Below are 15758 nucleotides of genomic sequence, written 5' to 3' on the forward strand. Positions count from 1 at the left end.
ACACAAATATATTTCTGTCCGTTAGCCTTGCAAAAATAGCACAACAATGGAAGTGTGAGCTGGATTCTATTCAGGCTCATTAAGCCAAAAAGAACATATTTTGACTTATCAGATTCCAAGGCTGGCGATTAGAAAAACACTAGCAACTTTTCACTTCTAAACTGAGCAAATGTGATCAAGAAACTCTTAAAAATGTCAACAAGCATGGATCACATAATGCCTTTTTTCTCCCTGTTATAGGTGTTGCATCACGATGTGTGTTGCATCACGATGTGTGTAACATCACCTGACATTCAAAGGCCTTTGAAATACCTCTGCCTAATAATTTCATTCATTTTCTACAATTTTAACATTACAGTATTGACATGAAGCTAGGAACAATTAATACATTTTGTGCAAATATGTCTCAGCACCAAAAATAAGGCTTTGAAGGCCAAAGAGAAACATTTAATGGTAAGTTTTCAGCAGTGTGTGAAGATTTAACAACACATTAACTCTGTGCTGAAAATAGACCACTTGATGAAAAGCCTGACTTCCATGTCTCAGACAATTCAGTACACACTTGGTATTATTTGCATATTCAATTAATTTAGCCTGGTTCTCCACTCTGTGATGCCAGTTTTATACTGGCATAGCTCCAGTGAAGCGAATGTAGTTATGTCTGTGTAAATACCAGTGAAGTAAGAGAATGGAGAATCAGTCCCAATGGAACTTTTTTTTTTTTGTACATCAGGATAGGATAGTAGCGTCACACCCATAAACCAACTGAAACAAGCTATCAAAAAAGGTCAAGCTAAAAGTAATAAAATGGACAGAGGCTCATCTCTGATCCTGATGGGCAGGTTATCATTTGAAACTATAGGCGATGACATTCTCAATTTAAAATGGTATAGTTAGCACACTTAGAACTACACAATACAAACTCAACTGGTGCAAACAAAATCTCATTTGTACTCTCTCCTGTAGGTGGTGACCTGACTTGCCATTCACGAGGAGATGAAGGAGAATACATCACTGAAAATGATGTGCTCTCAAATCACCAAACAGCAAAGAGATCAGTCAAACCCATAATTTATTTAACATTATAACCATGAAGGACTGAAGTTACAAGTCACGTATAAAAAAGGTACCGCAACAACATCATTACAGAGTCAAGCATTAAGAGAATTTCTAAAAAATGAACAAGGTTTGAGATCAGCAAGAATTTGTATCACTGCAGATGATGACAAGCCAAGAACCACCCCCAAAGACTATGTGCAAATATGATCCTTCTGCCTTTAGTTTAGCATATTAAGACTTATAGAAAAAAATAAAATTCTCATATTTCCCAGTTATAAAACTCTAAAATTATCTTTGGAAATATCCCTTTGTTAGCTTGTTAACATTTTTAATTAAAGACAGATGTGTATTAAAGGTTTTATCTGTGCTGCCTCAAATGATCCCAACACAGATTTGAAAGTCTTCAGCTGTTCTGATACAAAAAGCCAGAAAAGCTTTAATAAAATGAGTCTGCAAAACTACAAGACAGGATTCTTCCTGCAATATATCAAATTTAGCTCCTTTGCTTGTGAGTCCTCCAGCATATAGTACATACATACAATCACTTGTTGGGGAGGGGAGGGGGGGAAGAGGGCAAAAAAAAATTCCATAACACAAAGCAGTTCAGGTGAATGTGTTTTGACCGATTTACTAGCATTTTTGCTTCTGAGATAGAATACATGTTAAAAAACACCACCATATTTACAACAATGAAATATTATTTTCTTTTGCCTACTGCATGTGTTCCTCAGTGTCTGTGACAGATTTAGAGACAAATAGCCACCAGGTTGTTTGATGAGTTTTTTGAGGGGAGAGATCCCCCCTCTTCTTACTGCCTCGCTCTCAGTTTTCCGTTCCTCCTTTTGTCCACTGGTTAGTCACAAATATATCTGTTACTTTCACCAAAAAGTATCTTTATCATTGTTGTTTATAGTTAATGTTACTGTACTATCTCAGGGATGACACTCAAAGCTACAAACATACCACTGTTAAGACTGCTGGACATGGAAAGGAAAAATGTATTCTTATCCAGGAATTTCCTTTCTTAGGCCCTTCATGCCCAGTACCTTCTCCCACCCAGCGAGAATTATGCTGGAGGAGATATTACAATCAGTTAATTGGCACATCTTACCACTATTGTCTGAAGTTCAGTTAAAGGTTCTGTTGCAAACAAATTCTCAATTTAAATGAATAAACAGCATTGCTAATTTAAAGTTGAGTGGGGTGCAGCTTTGGAAGCTATTGACTCTGGTTAGGGTTTCCAAGAGGAGACAGGATTTGTCTATACAGAAATAAAAGACCCGTGGCATCGCACAGCTGGCCCAGGTCAGCCTACTCAGTCTGGCAGAGCTCAAAATTGCTGTGTAGACATTTGAACTTGGGCTGCAGCCCAAGCTCTGGGATCCTACGAGGGATCCTGAAGCCCTAACATTTACACAGCAATTTTTATCCCCACAGGCTTAGCCAGTTGACCTAAGCCTGCCAGGGGTCTTCTATCCTTGTGTAGACATACCCTTAAAGTCCCGCCCAGGTCAAAATTCTGGCCTGCTTCCAGGTATTGCGGGAAGAAGAGGAAATCCACATTTAAGGTTGCTGTATATGCAAGGATCTAAAGAATTCTGATGCAAGATTCAGTTCATAAGTAAAGGATGAACTGATTTTCAAGTGCCTTGTTTTATAATGTAATCATCTGTTATTTTAAAGTCTGCTATACACATACTATTTTCTATTACTGAACCATGAACTTAACCAGTTTGCATTTAAAAAAAAAAAAGAGAGAGAACACTTTTGAAGTTTACCTTTAAGCTATTTCCATGGGTATTATTTTTTAATATCAGCAATATATGGAGCCTGAGAGAGAGAGAACTGTTCCTGCTGTGAGCCCAGCTAGGTTTTGTGAATAATACATAAGTCGACTAGAGTGAACCCATTTCTTAATTTATTAGTAATCACTCTTTTCTAGCACATCCAAATATCAAGACAGTTGCACTGCACTTGCACTTCCTCTTATTACGGGGAAACAAACAAACAAAAAATCTGGATGCATTTCTCCAAAACATTTTAAAAAAATAAACAGTTTTTAATACATTACCTGTCATTACATTTGGGCATCATATGGCTTTTCTGACGCCCAAGTAGAAACCAGATTGCTGGAAGTAAAATAATTTCTTGGTTTTCACAGATCTTTAGAGATGGACCAAACTACATTTCCTACCTAGCAGTTAAATATTTGTTACTGAAGGACTTGCAACCTACTTTTTCATGTGTCGTTTACATCATATGCAAAGTTCATGAAGAATGCAACTCTCTGAGCTATTTTACTCCCATACTAAAAGCTGTGGAATGTCAATTTTCCTTTTCTATTCAACCATATCTGGTATGATTGTTATCAAACCAACATTTCTACAGCAGCATTTCATCCACTTTCCAAAATGATTTACAACCTCATAAAATTATATTTACATTACAAACCCAATAGCTGTAGGTAGCCCAGTTTGAGTAATAAAGGCCAGATCCTCAGCTGAAATCAAAGGAATTGTGCTGACTTAGCTGAAGATGTGACTCTAAATCTTTAACATGGATATAAGGACACAAGTAATGATCATGATGGAGAAGAAAATTAGTAGGTACTGCATATACTGTTAAACTCTTAAATGTTCTCCAGGCAGTAAACAAGAGGTCATTTTAAAATGACCAACTACAGAAAAATATCAGTCAAAGAATTACTGTCCTTTAAAAATTACTATGAGGAAAGGATTATTATTTTTACATGAAAATTATATGAAAATTCAGCATGAACAGACTGAAATAGTTCACAAATAAGTTTGCGTGGAGACTATACTCTAGGATAAAGAGAGTTACAATTCGATAATTTGTCTAGTTGTGAATTGTTGGCTTGATGAGAATGTGCATTCATTCTGATGGAACCCAAGATGGAAAGAGAGGGAGTTATGTCAAAGTCTGTATCTTTTGTTGTTGGTGATGTGTTTCTCTGTGAAAATTTTATTGACTAGTTCTTAAAAAGAAAATAAAAAAAAAAGCCAGTTTATACAGTGGCAGGAAGTTGTCTATACAGTGGGAGGTAGTTGTCTAGTATAATGGTATTTTGGAAGAATCCTATTGCCAGGAATCCCCAAAATCTGGTTACCATGACAACAGGTAAAGCATGACTACAATGCTTTTGACTCTTTAAATCTCTTTAAAGTCTCTTAGAGAGTGTTTTTCAAACATGCAGCTTTTGAACACTTGGTACTCTGACAGATTGAGAAATGTAATGCTCTGCATAGGTTTTCAGGGTATTCTCTCTCATCATTGCCCAGCTTTGAAGGCAGTGCCCTTACCAGCAGCAGGGCAGAAGTAACCCTCCTCAAGACAGTCTCCCCCCGCAACAGGCTTGAGATCCTCCCACCCTGACCACCTTTTGGATTGGGACTAGGGTGAGCAGATGTCCAATTTTATAGGGACAATCACGATATTTGGGGCTTTGTCTTATATAGGTGCCTATTACCCCCCACCCCCGTCCCGATTTTTCACACTTGCTGTCTCGTCACCCTAGTTGGGACCCACATGGTTACAACCTCGTGACATTTCAGATGTAAACATCTGAAAATAATGAAATTGACTAATTTTAAAAACCCCTGGCCATGAAATTGACCAAAATTTCCTGAATTTGGTAGGTCCCTACCTATGACAATGCAACTAACAACTATTGTTTCATATCCATTAACTTCATTAGAGCAACGCTTGAATGAAGAACACAGGATCACCAGACTTATTATGAAAAGGATATTTTGTATTCTAAAAATGCATTTTAGGCACTCTAGATCTAAAATTCTAATATCCAAATATTTTCTAAAATGTTGAGCTTTAAAGTACCATCAACTTTATATAATGACCTATAGTTCCAAAATGTCTAGTGATTTTGCGTGCCTTGCTTGCAACATCTTAAAGGAGCTTGATTTTCAGAGGGCAGGTGCTCAACATCTCTGAAAATCAGGGCTCTAAGTGTCTCAAATTGGACACCTAATAATTGAGGCATTTAAAAATCACTTGAAACTTTTGAAAAATGTAGACCATTACTAGTATTTCATTAATTCCATTAATTACTTTGTTTAAAATACAGGTAATATACTAAGAGAGCTGAGTTATTGGCTCTCTGAAATAATGTTGCTAAATTTTGATAATGTTATAATGCTTGCGATGACATCCTTCTGTATCCTATCTGTGCAATTTTGCTGACTACAACATGCAAACCAAAACATTAAAAAGGTATCTTTCAGGTTGTGACAGAAACTAATAAAAACAAGGATACAAGAGCCTGACCTCAGGCAGCTAGTCACAATAGGAAATCTCCTTATCTACTTCATAGCTGAGTTCAGTAATAAAACCACATCTGGGTTCCACTAGTCTTGGACAGGAGTTTGCAGCAAAGCCAAAGATAATTCTATATTTAGTCAGCTTCTTAAGCACAGCCGTGCATATTAAGTATTAAAATTCCATTTTTATTAACTTCTTTTTTACCATGCTCTTCTAGTATGTATTTATTATGTGTCATGCTCTATTGAAATTAAGTAGGTACATATTTAAGCAAAATCAATACATTTCTACTAAAAAAATGAAAACTCCTGTTTTGTCAAAGAACCATGGGTAGCTTGAACAAGCCATGATAAAGACTCTTTCCCCATCATTTTCAGGAGATGAGTCTCTGGCAATGTCAGCTGATTTTTCCATTAAATAAGTATGTATCTTCATTTCTAAGCAGCTGCTCAGGCCATTAACATCCTAGTTAAATATTTGAAAAGGACCAGCCATCTGAAATTAAGTAAAACAAAATACTGAACTCACCAGCTTGCTTTCTTCTATGTAACAACTTCTCCCTGAATTTCAATTAACTCTTTTTAGCCTGTTTCAGAAAATGTTCCATAAAAACCAATAAACTAAAATGTCCCTAAAACATTTTAAATCACCCCATCAATGCAAGGGTTAAAATAGACTCTATGCCAGTGTCACAGACCCTGCCACAAATATTTAGAGACTTCAGAAGCATCAGCAATTAACAAGGGGGCATATATTTAAATAAGCTATCTTAGGAAGATGAGGACAAAGCTCACAAATTGGCCAAACAGGAAAATTTGGTGGGACTCACTTTACTCAGTCTGACAACCCTATCTCAAAACAGCTATACACCCTTCCCATTTCAGTTTCCAACATCCCAGAAATAGCCAGTTTTATCTATTAGCCAATGTCTTAAGGTTATGTAAAAGATCATCTACTATTTAGAACGTTCTTACCTCTCCTGAAAGACTATCTGCAATAGTATACTTAACTCTTTAGGATACGCTACAGTAGGCACACAAAGGTTTAATGATTTGAAAAGTTTCCTCATTACATGTATAGAAAATCTCTCTCGGACATGAAAAAGCTTACAAATGCATGGAAACCTATAGATGTGAACCATGTGTTGGGTGAACTTTCCTCTCCTTGCCTGTTCTTCTCAAAGCAACTTCTTGGCTATGCAGGGGAACTGTAATCTCACTAAAACAGCAACAATGATCTCATTGCCACATGTGGTGGCACGATTCTGAGACTTTATCCGTATAACTAAGCTTCCTTACCTCTATGGCTAATGAAAATAGAGGGCAGGTCTTATACTGAAAACAAATCCTCTCTCTTTTCCGAGCTATAGTCCTGCCATAAAAACCCAAGATTAACATCTCTGCCTTTCTATGCAGAATCATACTAAAGTAATAATCAAAGTTTACCACTGAGAATTCAAAGGTAGTGAATAACTTCAATCTATTCGTAAATGCAATAACCCTGCAATGTACGGTGCTTCAGAAATAAATAAATTTTCATTCTTATCTCCATAATTGCACAGTCTTTTGTCTGATTTTCTTTACCTTAAAAGCCTTGGTAACAGCTGCTTCTCAAGCACTTCTGTTTTAAATAGATCTTCCAGCTTCCAATGTGCTTCCCTCCTACCTTCGCTCCCGTGGTGATACAGACAACTATGACAATACAGGCTAGTGCTTTACAGTCTCAAACAGAATAATCCAGCATTTAAAAAAAACTGTTTTTGAACAGTTTCTTCACTACCTGCACACGATAAATATGTGCATATTAAAAAAGCACACCTGAAAATATACATCTTATAATGCACAGGAGCCCTGCCTCATTCAATGCACACTTTATGATGCATGCATTGGGCCATACACAACTCTGTATACTGGACTGATACAGTTTATATATTGTGGAAGGCCATACATACATCCTATAGTGTACATTTCCAATGCACACACCTAAGACAAGAGAGAAGAGGCAGGGTTAATAAGCAAAAATTTCTTTCTAATTTTTCCTTTCCATCTCTGATCTATCATATCTTTACATACTTTTAAAACTTAAAAACACATTAATTCCTATAAGGAATTTCATACCACAAACTACCACATAAATCAATATTTGAAAAATATTTAAATGGAAAACCATTTATCCAACAAACAGAAAAGGTTCCTAAGAGCACTTAGGTTTATTATTTAGACTAATTTTAACACATTTACTGATAGATGTAGTACAAGTCCTTGGCCTGGTCTACACTACAAGTTTAGGTCGAATTTAGCAGCGTTAAATCGAATTAACCCTGCACCCGTCCACACAACGAAGCCATTTACTTCAACATAAAGGGGTCTTAAAATCGATTTCTGTACTCCTCCCTGACAAGGGGAGTAGTGCTGAAATTGACACGCCGGTTTGAATTAGGGTTAGTGTGGACGCAATTCGACGGTATTGGTCTCCGGGAGCCATCCCACAGTGCACCATTGTGACCGCTCTGGACAGCGATCTGAACTCAGATGCACTGGCCAGGTAGACAGGAAAGGCCCCACGAACTTTTGAATTTTATTTCCTGTTTGCCCAGCGTGGAGAGCTGATCAGCACAGGTGACCATGCAGAGCTCATCAGCACAGGTAACCATGGAGTCCAAGAATCGAAAAAGAGCACCCAGCATGGACCATACGGGAGGTACAGGATCTGATCGCTGTATGGGGAGACGATTCCATGCTAGCAGAACTACGTTCCAAAAGATGAAATGCCAAAACATTAAAAAAAATCTCCAAGGGCATGATGGAGGGAGGCCATAAATAGGGACTCACTACAGTGCCGCGTGAAAGTTAAGGAGCTCAGACAAGCGTACCAGAAAACCAAAGAAGCAAACGGACGCTCCGGGGCAGAGCCGCAGACATGCCGCTTCTACGCTGAGCTGCATGCAATTCTAGGGGGGGCCGCCACCCCTACCCCACCCCTGACCGTGGATTCCAATGAGGGGTTACTCTCAGCCATGCCTGAGGATTTTGTGGACGGGGAAGATGAGGAGGAGGAGGAGGACGAGCTTGCGGAGACCACACAGCACACCGTTCTCCCCAACCGCCAGGATCTTTTTCTCAGCCTGACTGAAATAGCCTCCCAAGGCGGTATCCCAGACCATGAAGCTGTAGAAGGGACCTCTGGTGAGTGTACCTTTGTAAATATAAAACATGGTTTAAAAGCAAGCGTTTTTTAATGATTAATTTGCCCTGAGGACTTGGGATGCATTTGCGGCCAGTACAGCTACTGGAAAAGTCTGTTAACGTGTCTGGGGATGGAGCGGAAATCCTCCAGAGACATCTCCATGAAGCTCTCCTGGAGGTACTCCAAAAGCCGTTGCAGAAGGTTTCTGGGGAGGGCAGCCTTATTCTGTCCTCCATGGTAGGACACTTTACCACACCATGCTAGTAGCAAGTAATCTGGTATCATTGCATGACAAAGCCTGGCAGCACATGCTCCCAGTGTTTGCTGGCATTCAAGCAATATCTGTTCTTTATCTTGCTGTGTTATCCTCAGGAGAGTGATATCGTTCATGGTAACCTGGTTGAAATACGGGAATTTAATTAAGGGGACATTCTGAGGTGGGAGTTCCTACTGGGCTTTTTGCCTGTGGCTGAAAAGAAATCCTCCCCGCAGTTAGCCAAGCGGTGGGGGGAGGGGCATTGGCGCTGAGCTGTTCGCGTTTGTCTAGCAAGGATCTTCCCTGATACCAGCCACGCGGTGGGGGAGGGGGTAAAGCGATCATCCCAGAGAATTGGATGGGGGGGGGGAGTTAGTTTGGTTTCTGCTGCTGCACATTAACACGAAAACCGCAACACTCAACGGGCTTTGCTTGGTATGGGAAAGGAGGGCGCTGCTTTTATGAAGGCTGCAGAAGCCGAAAGACAATTGCTTACCATGGCCGCATGCAAGCCGAATTCTGTTGCCTGGCCCTGCGTCTGTGCTCTCTAAACACCAAAGCCGCAGGCACTCAATATTAAGATGCAAAATGCGACCTTGTACCGAAATCACATGTGCTATGTAATGCGAATAGTGTTGTTCACCGTGAAAGAGTATACCCATTGTTCTGTAAAATGTATCTTTTAAAATACTTCTCTCCCTTTTTTCCCTCCCGCAGCTGCAAATTTTTCAGATAAGGCAGCAAAAAAAAAAACACACGCGAGATGAAATGTTCTCTGAGATCATGCAGCCGACCCACAATGAAAGAGCTCATCTGAATGAGTGGAAGGACATAGTATCACAATACAGGAAAGTGGCCAACGAACGTGAGGACAGGAGGGACGAACGTGAGGACAGGAGGGACGAACGTGAGGACAGGAGGGACGAACGTGAGGACAGGAGGGACACTCGAGATGAGAGATGGCGGCAGGAAGATCAGAGGAGGCAGGATGCAACGCTGGGGCTACTGCGGGATCAAACGGACATCCTCCGGCGTCTGGTGGAGCTTCAGGAACGGCAGCAGGATCACAGAGTGCCGCTGCAGCCCCTGTTTAACCGCCCTCCCCCTCCCCAAATTCCATAGCCTCCTCACTCAGACGCCCAAGAACGCGGGGGAGGAGGCTCCGTGCACCCTGCCACTCCACCCTAGTGGACAGCCCAAGCAACAGAAGGCTGTCATTCAACAAGTTTTGAAGTGGCCTTTTCCTTCCCTCCTCCCACACCTCACCTGGGCTAGCTTGTCAGTTCTCTCCCTATTTTTATAATCAATTAATAAAGAATACATGGTTTTTAAACGATAGTGACTTTATTTCCTTTGCAAGCAAGCTGTGATCGAAGGGGGAGGGTGGGTGGCTTACAGGGAATGAGTCAATCAAGGGGGCGGATTTTCATCAAGGAGAAACAAACAGAACTGTCACATCGTAGCCTGGCCATTCATGAAACTGGTTTTCAAAGCTTCTCTCATGTGCAGTGCTTCCTGGTGTGCTCTTCTAATCGCCCTGGTGTCTGGCTGCATATAATCAGCGGCCAGGCGATTTGCCTCAACCTCCCACCCCGCCATAAACATCTCCCCCTTACTCTCACAGAGATTATGGAGCACACAGCAAGCAGCAATAACAATGGGAATATTGGTTTGGCTGAGGTCTGAGTGAGTCAGTAAAGTGCGCCAGCGACCCTTTAAACGTCCAACTGCACATTCTGCCACCATTCTGCACTTGCTAAGCCTATAGTTGAACAGCTCCTGACTACTGTCCAGGCTGCCTGTGTATGGCTTCGTGAGCCATAGCATTAAGGGGTAGGCTGGGTCCCCAAGGATAACTATAGGCATCTCAACATCCCCAACAGTTATTTTCTGGTCTGGGAAATAAATCCCTTGCTGCAGCCATTTAAACAAATTAGTGTTCTTGAAGATGCGAGCGTCATGAACCCTTCCCGGCCAGCCCACGTTGATGTTGGTGAAACGTCCCTTGTGATCCACCAGTGCTTGCAGCACCATTGAAAAGTATCCCTTGCGGTTTATGTACTGCCTGCCCTGGTGCTCCGGTGCCAAGATAGGGATATGGGTTCCATCTATCGCCCCACCACAGTTAGGGAATCCCATTGCAGCAAAGCCATCTACTATGACCTGCACATTTCCCAGAGTCACTACCTTTGGTAGCAGCAGCTCAGTGATTGCTTTGGCTACTTGCATCACAGCAGCCCCCACAGTCGATTTGCCCACTCCAAATTGATTCCCGACTGACCGGTAGCTGTCTGGCGTTGCAAGCTTCCACAGGGCTATCACCACTCGCTTTTCAACTGTGAGGGCTGCTCTCATCCTGTGTTCTGGCGCTTCAGGGCAGGGGAAAGCAAGTCATAAAGTTCCATGAAAGTGCCCTTATGCATGCGAAAGTTTCGCAGCCACTGGGAATTGTCCCAGACCTGCAACACTATGCGGTCCCACCAGTCTGTGCTTGTTTCCCAGGTCCAGAATCAGCATTCCACGGCATGAACCTGCCCCATTAACACCATGATCTCCAAAGCGCCGGCGCCCACGCTTTGACAGAATTCTGTGTCCATGTCCTCATCACTCTCGTCACCGCGCTGCCGTCGCCGCCTCCTCCTCGCCTGGTTTTGCAGGTTCTGGTTCAGCATAAACTGCATGATAATGCGCGAGGTGTTTACAATGTTCATGACTGCTGCATTGAGTTGAGCGGGCTCCATGCTTGCCGTAGTATGGCGTCTGCACAGGTAATCCAGGAAAAAAAGCGTGAAACGGTTGTCTGCCGTTGCTTTCATGGAGGGAGGGAGGGAGGGAGGGAGGGAGAGGGGGGCCTGACGACATGTACCCAGAACCACTCTCAACAATGTTTTTTGCCCCATCAGGCATTGGGATCTCAACCCAGAATTCCAATGTGCGGGGGAGACTGCGGGAACTATGGGATAGCTACCCACAGTGCAACACTCCGGAAATTGACGCTAGCCTTGGTACTATGGACACACACTGCCGAATTAATGTGCTTAGTGTGGCCACATGCGCTCGACTTTATACAATCTGTTGCCAAAAATCGAATTCTGTAAAATCAGAGTAATCCCGCAGTGTAGACATACCCCTTACAACAATTTCTTACCATACATGGACTTACAGCCAATTTAGGTATTAGCTATTTTATCCTTCTCTTCCACGGTGCCATATCATTGTAGGGACTTCACTTAGCACTCTTTACTTTATAAACCAAAGACATCATTTAAAAAATTTAGATAGCAGTCTCTATTTAAAAAGTTTAACTTTTTTGTTTACTTTCTGATAACCAAAACCACAGAGGGGGGGGGGGGGTGCAGAGGGAGTGCAAGTATGATAAATTTCTGCTTACAGGTAATATTTTAGGGCACACAAACATTGGGCTTATAAAAACTATTGATACAATGCCTTAATTATGGCATTGTGAAGTTCTACTGTAGATAGGCAAAAAAGCAAAGGGATACATTATTCTAATGCAAAACTGAGATGAATGCTAAAAGAAAAGTACTGTTTCCTTCATCCCCCACATTATGTGGAAAACAGTGGTGTCAGTGAGTATCTCAAAGGTGGGGAAAGTTTGGCAACTAAGTTTTCCAAATTTGTTTCAAGTATAATTATGCTGTGTAACAGTTTGAAGCAGTGACCATCCCAGATTACATATTACAGTTTCTATTTTACCTAAAATGATACAGATTCCATTTTGCATAATTTTCATACATAAACAAAACAGACTCTTAAAGAGAAAAAAGCTTACCTGTTCCCAGCTAAAAGACAGACCTAGTGCATCAAGCTGCTCCCTCATGTGTTTAATATTACTGCAAAAAAGAAAAATATGAAACAATTAAGAGTATTAAAGAATATTCCTAACTATTGTTGATTATGTAAGACATTTCTTATCAGATGCCTGTAAAGCTTTTTGACCCTCAAAGGCACTACAGAACTGCTAAATATCATTATCCTACATATGCAGTCCAACTGAAGTAGTTGTCTAATAGGCAAATCCTTCTTATGTGATCACTTTAAAGGCTTCCTGTGCATTTTGGTTCAACCTTCAATGACCATCTATACTACACACTGATTTTTGCCATTACCTTGAATGTAACTGAAGAGAAGAAGACAACTTTTAGTTTTGGAGAACATGCTTTCCTATTATTATTTTGTATATGTATTGCAGTAGAACTAGAGACTCCAGCTTCATAGTGCTACAGACTGTACACATACCTTACAATAAGATAGTCCCTACCCCAAATTTCTTAATCAAAATATAAGACAAGACCTATTAGGAGAATACAAGAAACAGACAGAGGGAGCACCAGGTAACAATGAGACGACACTGATAAGTGTAATGTGTTGTGACATCTTCTTAACAATTGCCTTACCACTGCTGAGTGATTTGTAGGCATCATGACAGTCACATTTTAAGGAGAGATTTGAAGGTGGATAACGCAGTGGCATTGTGGATATTTACAGGCAGCTCCTCCCATTTACTAGGAGTAGCATGCAAGAAACTGCAAAGGATTTTCTTCAAAAATTTAACTAATATTGGCATTATTTGCTCTCAAGTCTCTTCACTGAAGAGAATTACCACAATATCTTCCCTTTGATGGTGGTCAGTACACTCCTCCCAATGCATGGAGGCCTGCACACCAGCTCTCCACCAATCCTGGCAGAGGGAAGTGATGGAGGATTCCCAAATATGCACCTCCTACATGGCATAACAATGTGGAACATAATAGGATGGTCATAAATGTTTACATTTCTATGGAAATTAAAGGTAAGAATTAACATTCTGGAAATGTTTAACTTTTTATTTTGGTTATGAAATACTCCGTTTTAGTTAGAGAGAAAGGATGGTCCAGTGGCTAGGGTACACACCTGGGACTTGGGAGACATCTGCTGCATCCATACCAGGGCATTTGCTGGTATAAAAATGTCATTAAAAAAATTACACCACAACCAACCTATATACAAAAGTTTCCAGTGTAGATCTGGCCTTAGTTTGTTGTGTTTTTTAAAAGAGGAAAAGAGACACACAGTAGACAACTTAACTGAGGTTCATTTTTAATTATTTACATTTAGTAGTTTTATGATGTAGTACAAATAAAAACAATAGGAAATGCAAATGTGATTTTAGTTTCAGTGTATTACTGTAAGCAATTTCAACAATTGTTAATCTGTTTTAAAACAGTTTTGTTAGAATAGTCTTAGAGTGTTTAAATATTAAACAAGTTAATAGCACACATTTTTCAGTATTAAAGAGATTTACAGGATTGACTACTTTGTTAACAGAAACTATTAACACATCAAGGGGAAGGGAAAATAAACGAGGAAATGCTAAAGATAAGGCTTCCATAACAATAGTAGGGCTCTCACATTAAACTAATAAATGCAAATATGTGCAGTTATTTTAAATGTATAGACAGATAGTATACACAGTGTGGGCAAATTAATGCTATTATGAGAGGCTTAACTGTATTTTTTTTTTTTTTTTTTGAGATTTATGGACTCAACTACATAAATATAAAATGCTTCATTAGCAGTTTACTCTTAAAGGAAAAGAGAAACAAAAACTGCCCAGGCTGAGTTATCAGGGAAAAGGGACATCTAAAAATAAGAGCGCAGCAAAAATAGAAGAGGCCCAGGTTCAATTCTCTGATCCACCATAGACTTCCTGTGTGATGTTGGACAAATTACTTAGCCTCTTTGTGCCTCAGTCCCCCATCTGTAAAATGGGGATAATAATAACTTCCCTACCTCAACAGGGGTGTTGCACGTTAAAGATTGTGGGCACTCAGATACTACCATGATGGATGCCATATAAGTACCGTAGACAGACTTGTTTTGTATTCAGGCTACAGTAGGTTTAGTGGAGGGGGTGGGAAGAAGATGGTTATCACCAATTTATTGCCCAGCTTCCTCAGAGATAACATAATAAGTAATCTATGGTAATAATATATATGCATTTGCCCAGAGGGGACACACTGGGCAGATGTAATAAAGCCAAGTGTATGTGCAATGGTTCTATGAGTTCAGCAATCTATAACTTCCTCTGAACTATCTTTATGTAGTACATAATTGACTGTCTGCCATGCATTATGTATAAGGCCTTCTTTTGTTCCATCTCTGGAGAGTAAAAAGAACAAAAGCCAGTTCCTAGTGTTTTGCTAGATGGTAATTTGTTTTCTTCTATATTCTCCTCTAGACAATGTAGAAAGAAAATGCAAGCAATAAATATAACGCAAATAGCATAAATTACCAATGCATAGTATTAGTTATTTCTAGCAAAATCAATTAGACTTCACTGCCTCCTCTAATATTTTAGTGGGTAAGGAATCAAACAATCTCAGTATCTGTCCAAGGAATGTGAAAAGGTATGGGCAGAGGACGTTTTCAGAGAAGGGAATAGGTCAAAGTAGAAAATGAAAACATGGCCAAGTCCACCACACCCTTTGGGTCAGGGGTGGGCAAACTACGGCCCACGGGCCGAATCCAGCCCATCAGGGCTTTGGATCCGGCCCACGGGACTGCCACATCCATGCCGCTGTGAGCCCCATGCTGCTCGCGGAAGCGGCCGGCACTACGTCCCTGTAGCCCCTGGGGAGGGAGCGGGGGCAGAAGGCTCCGTGTGCTGCCCTTGCTTGCAGCACCTCCCCCTGCAGCTTTCATTGGACAGGAACGGGGAACTATGGCCAATAGGAGCTATGGGGGAGGTACCCGCAGGCGAGGACAGCGCACGGAGCCCTCTGCCCTCCTCTCCCCCAGGGGCCTCAGGGACGTGGTGCCGGCCGCCTCCCAGAGCGGCGCAGGGCCAAGGCAGGCAGGGAGCCTGCCCTGGCCCCAGTGCGCACTGCTGTCACCCCGAACCATTCCAGGTAAGTGGTGCTGGGCTGAAGCCTGCACCCCAAAACCCTCCTGCACCCCA

At 41.1% G+C, this 15758-nt stretch overlaps 1 protein-coding gene across 10 annotated transcripts in view; it reads right to left on the minus strand.

The window, feature by feature from the left end:
- LARS2 (leucyl-tRNA synthetase 2, mitochondrial) overlaps positions 1-15758 on the minus strand; it is a 130867-nt gene that overhangs the window by 78772 nt on the left and 36337 nt on the right. For all 10 annotated transcript variants that reach the window (XM_065587104.1, XM_065587109.1, XM_065587108.1 and 7 more), the window contains one exon: positions 12591-12651. In XM_065587104.1, the coding sequence (XP_065443176.1) occupies positions 12591-12651 (61 nt within the window). The remainder of the gene's footprint in view (positions 1-12590; positions 12652-15758) is intronic.

Source organism: Chrysemys picta, chromosome 2 (assembly GCF_011386835.1).
Source record: "Chrysemys picta bellii isolate R12L10 chromosome 2, ASM1138683v2, whole genome shotgun sequence".
Lineage (NCBI taxonomy): Eukaryota > Metazoa > Chordata > Testudines > Emydidae > Chrysemys > Chrysemys picta.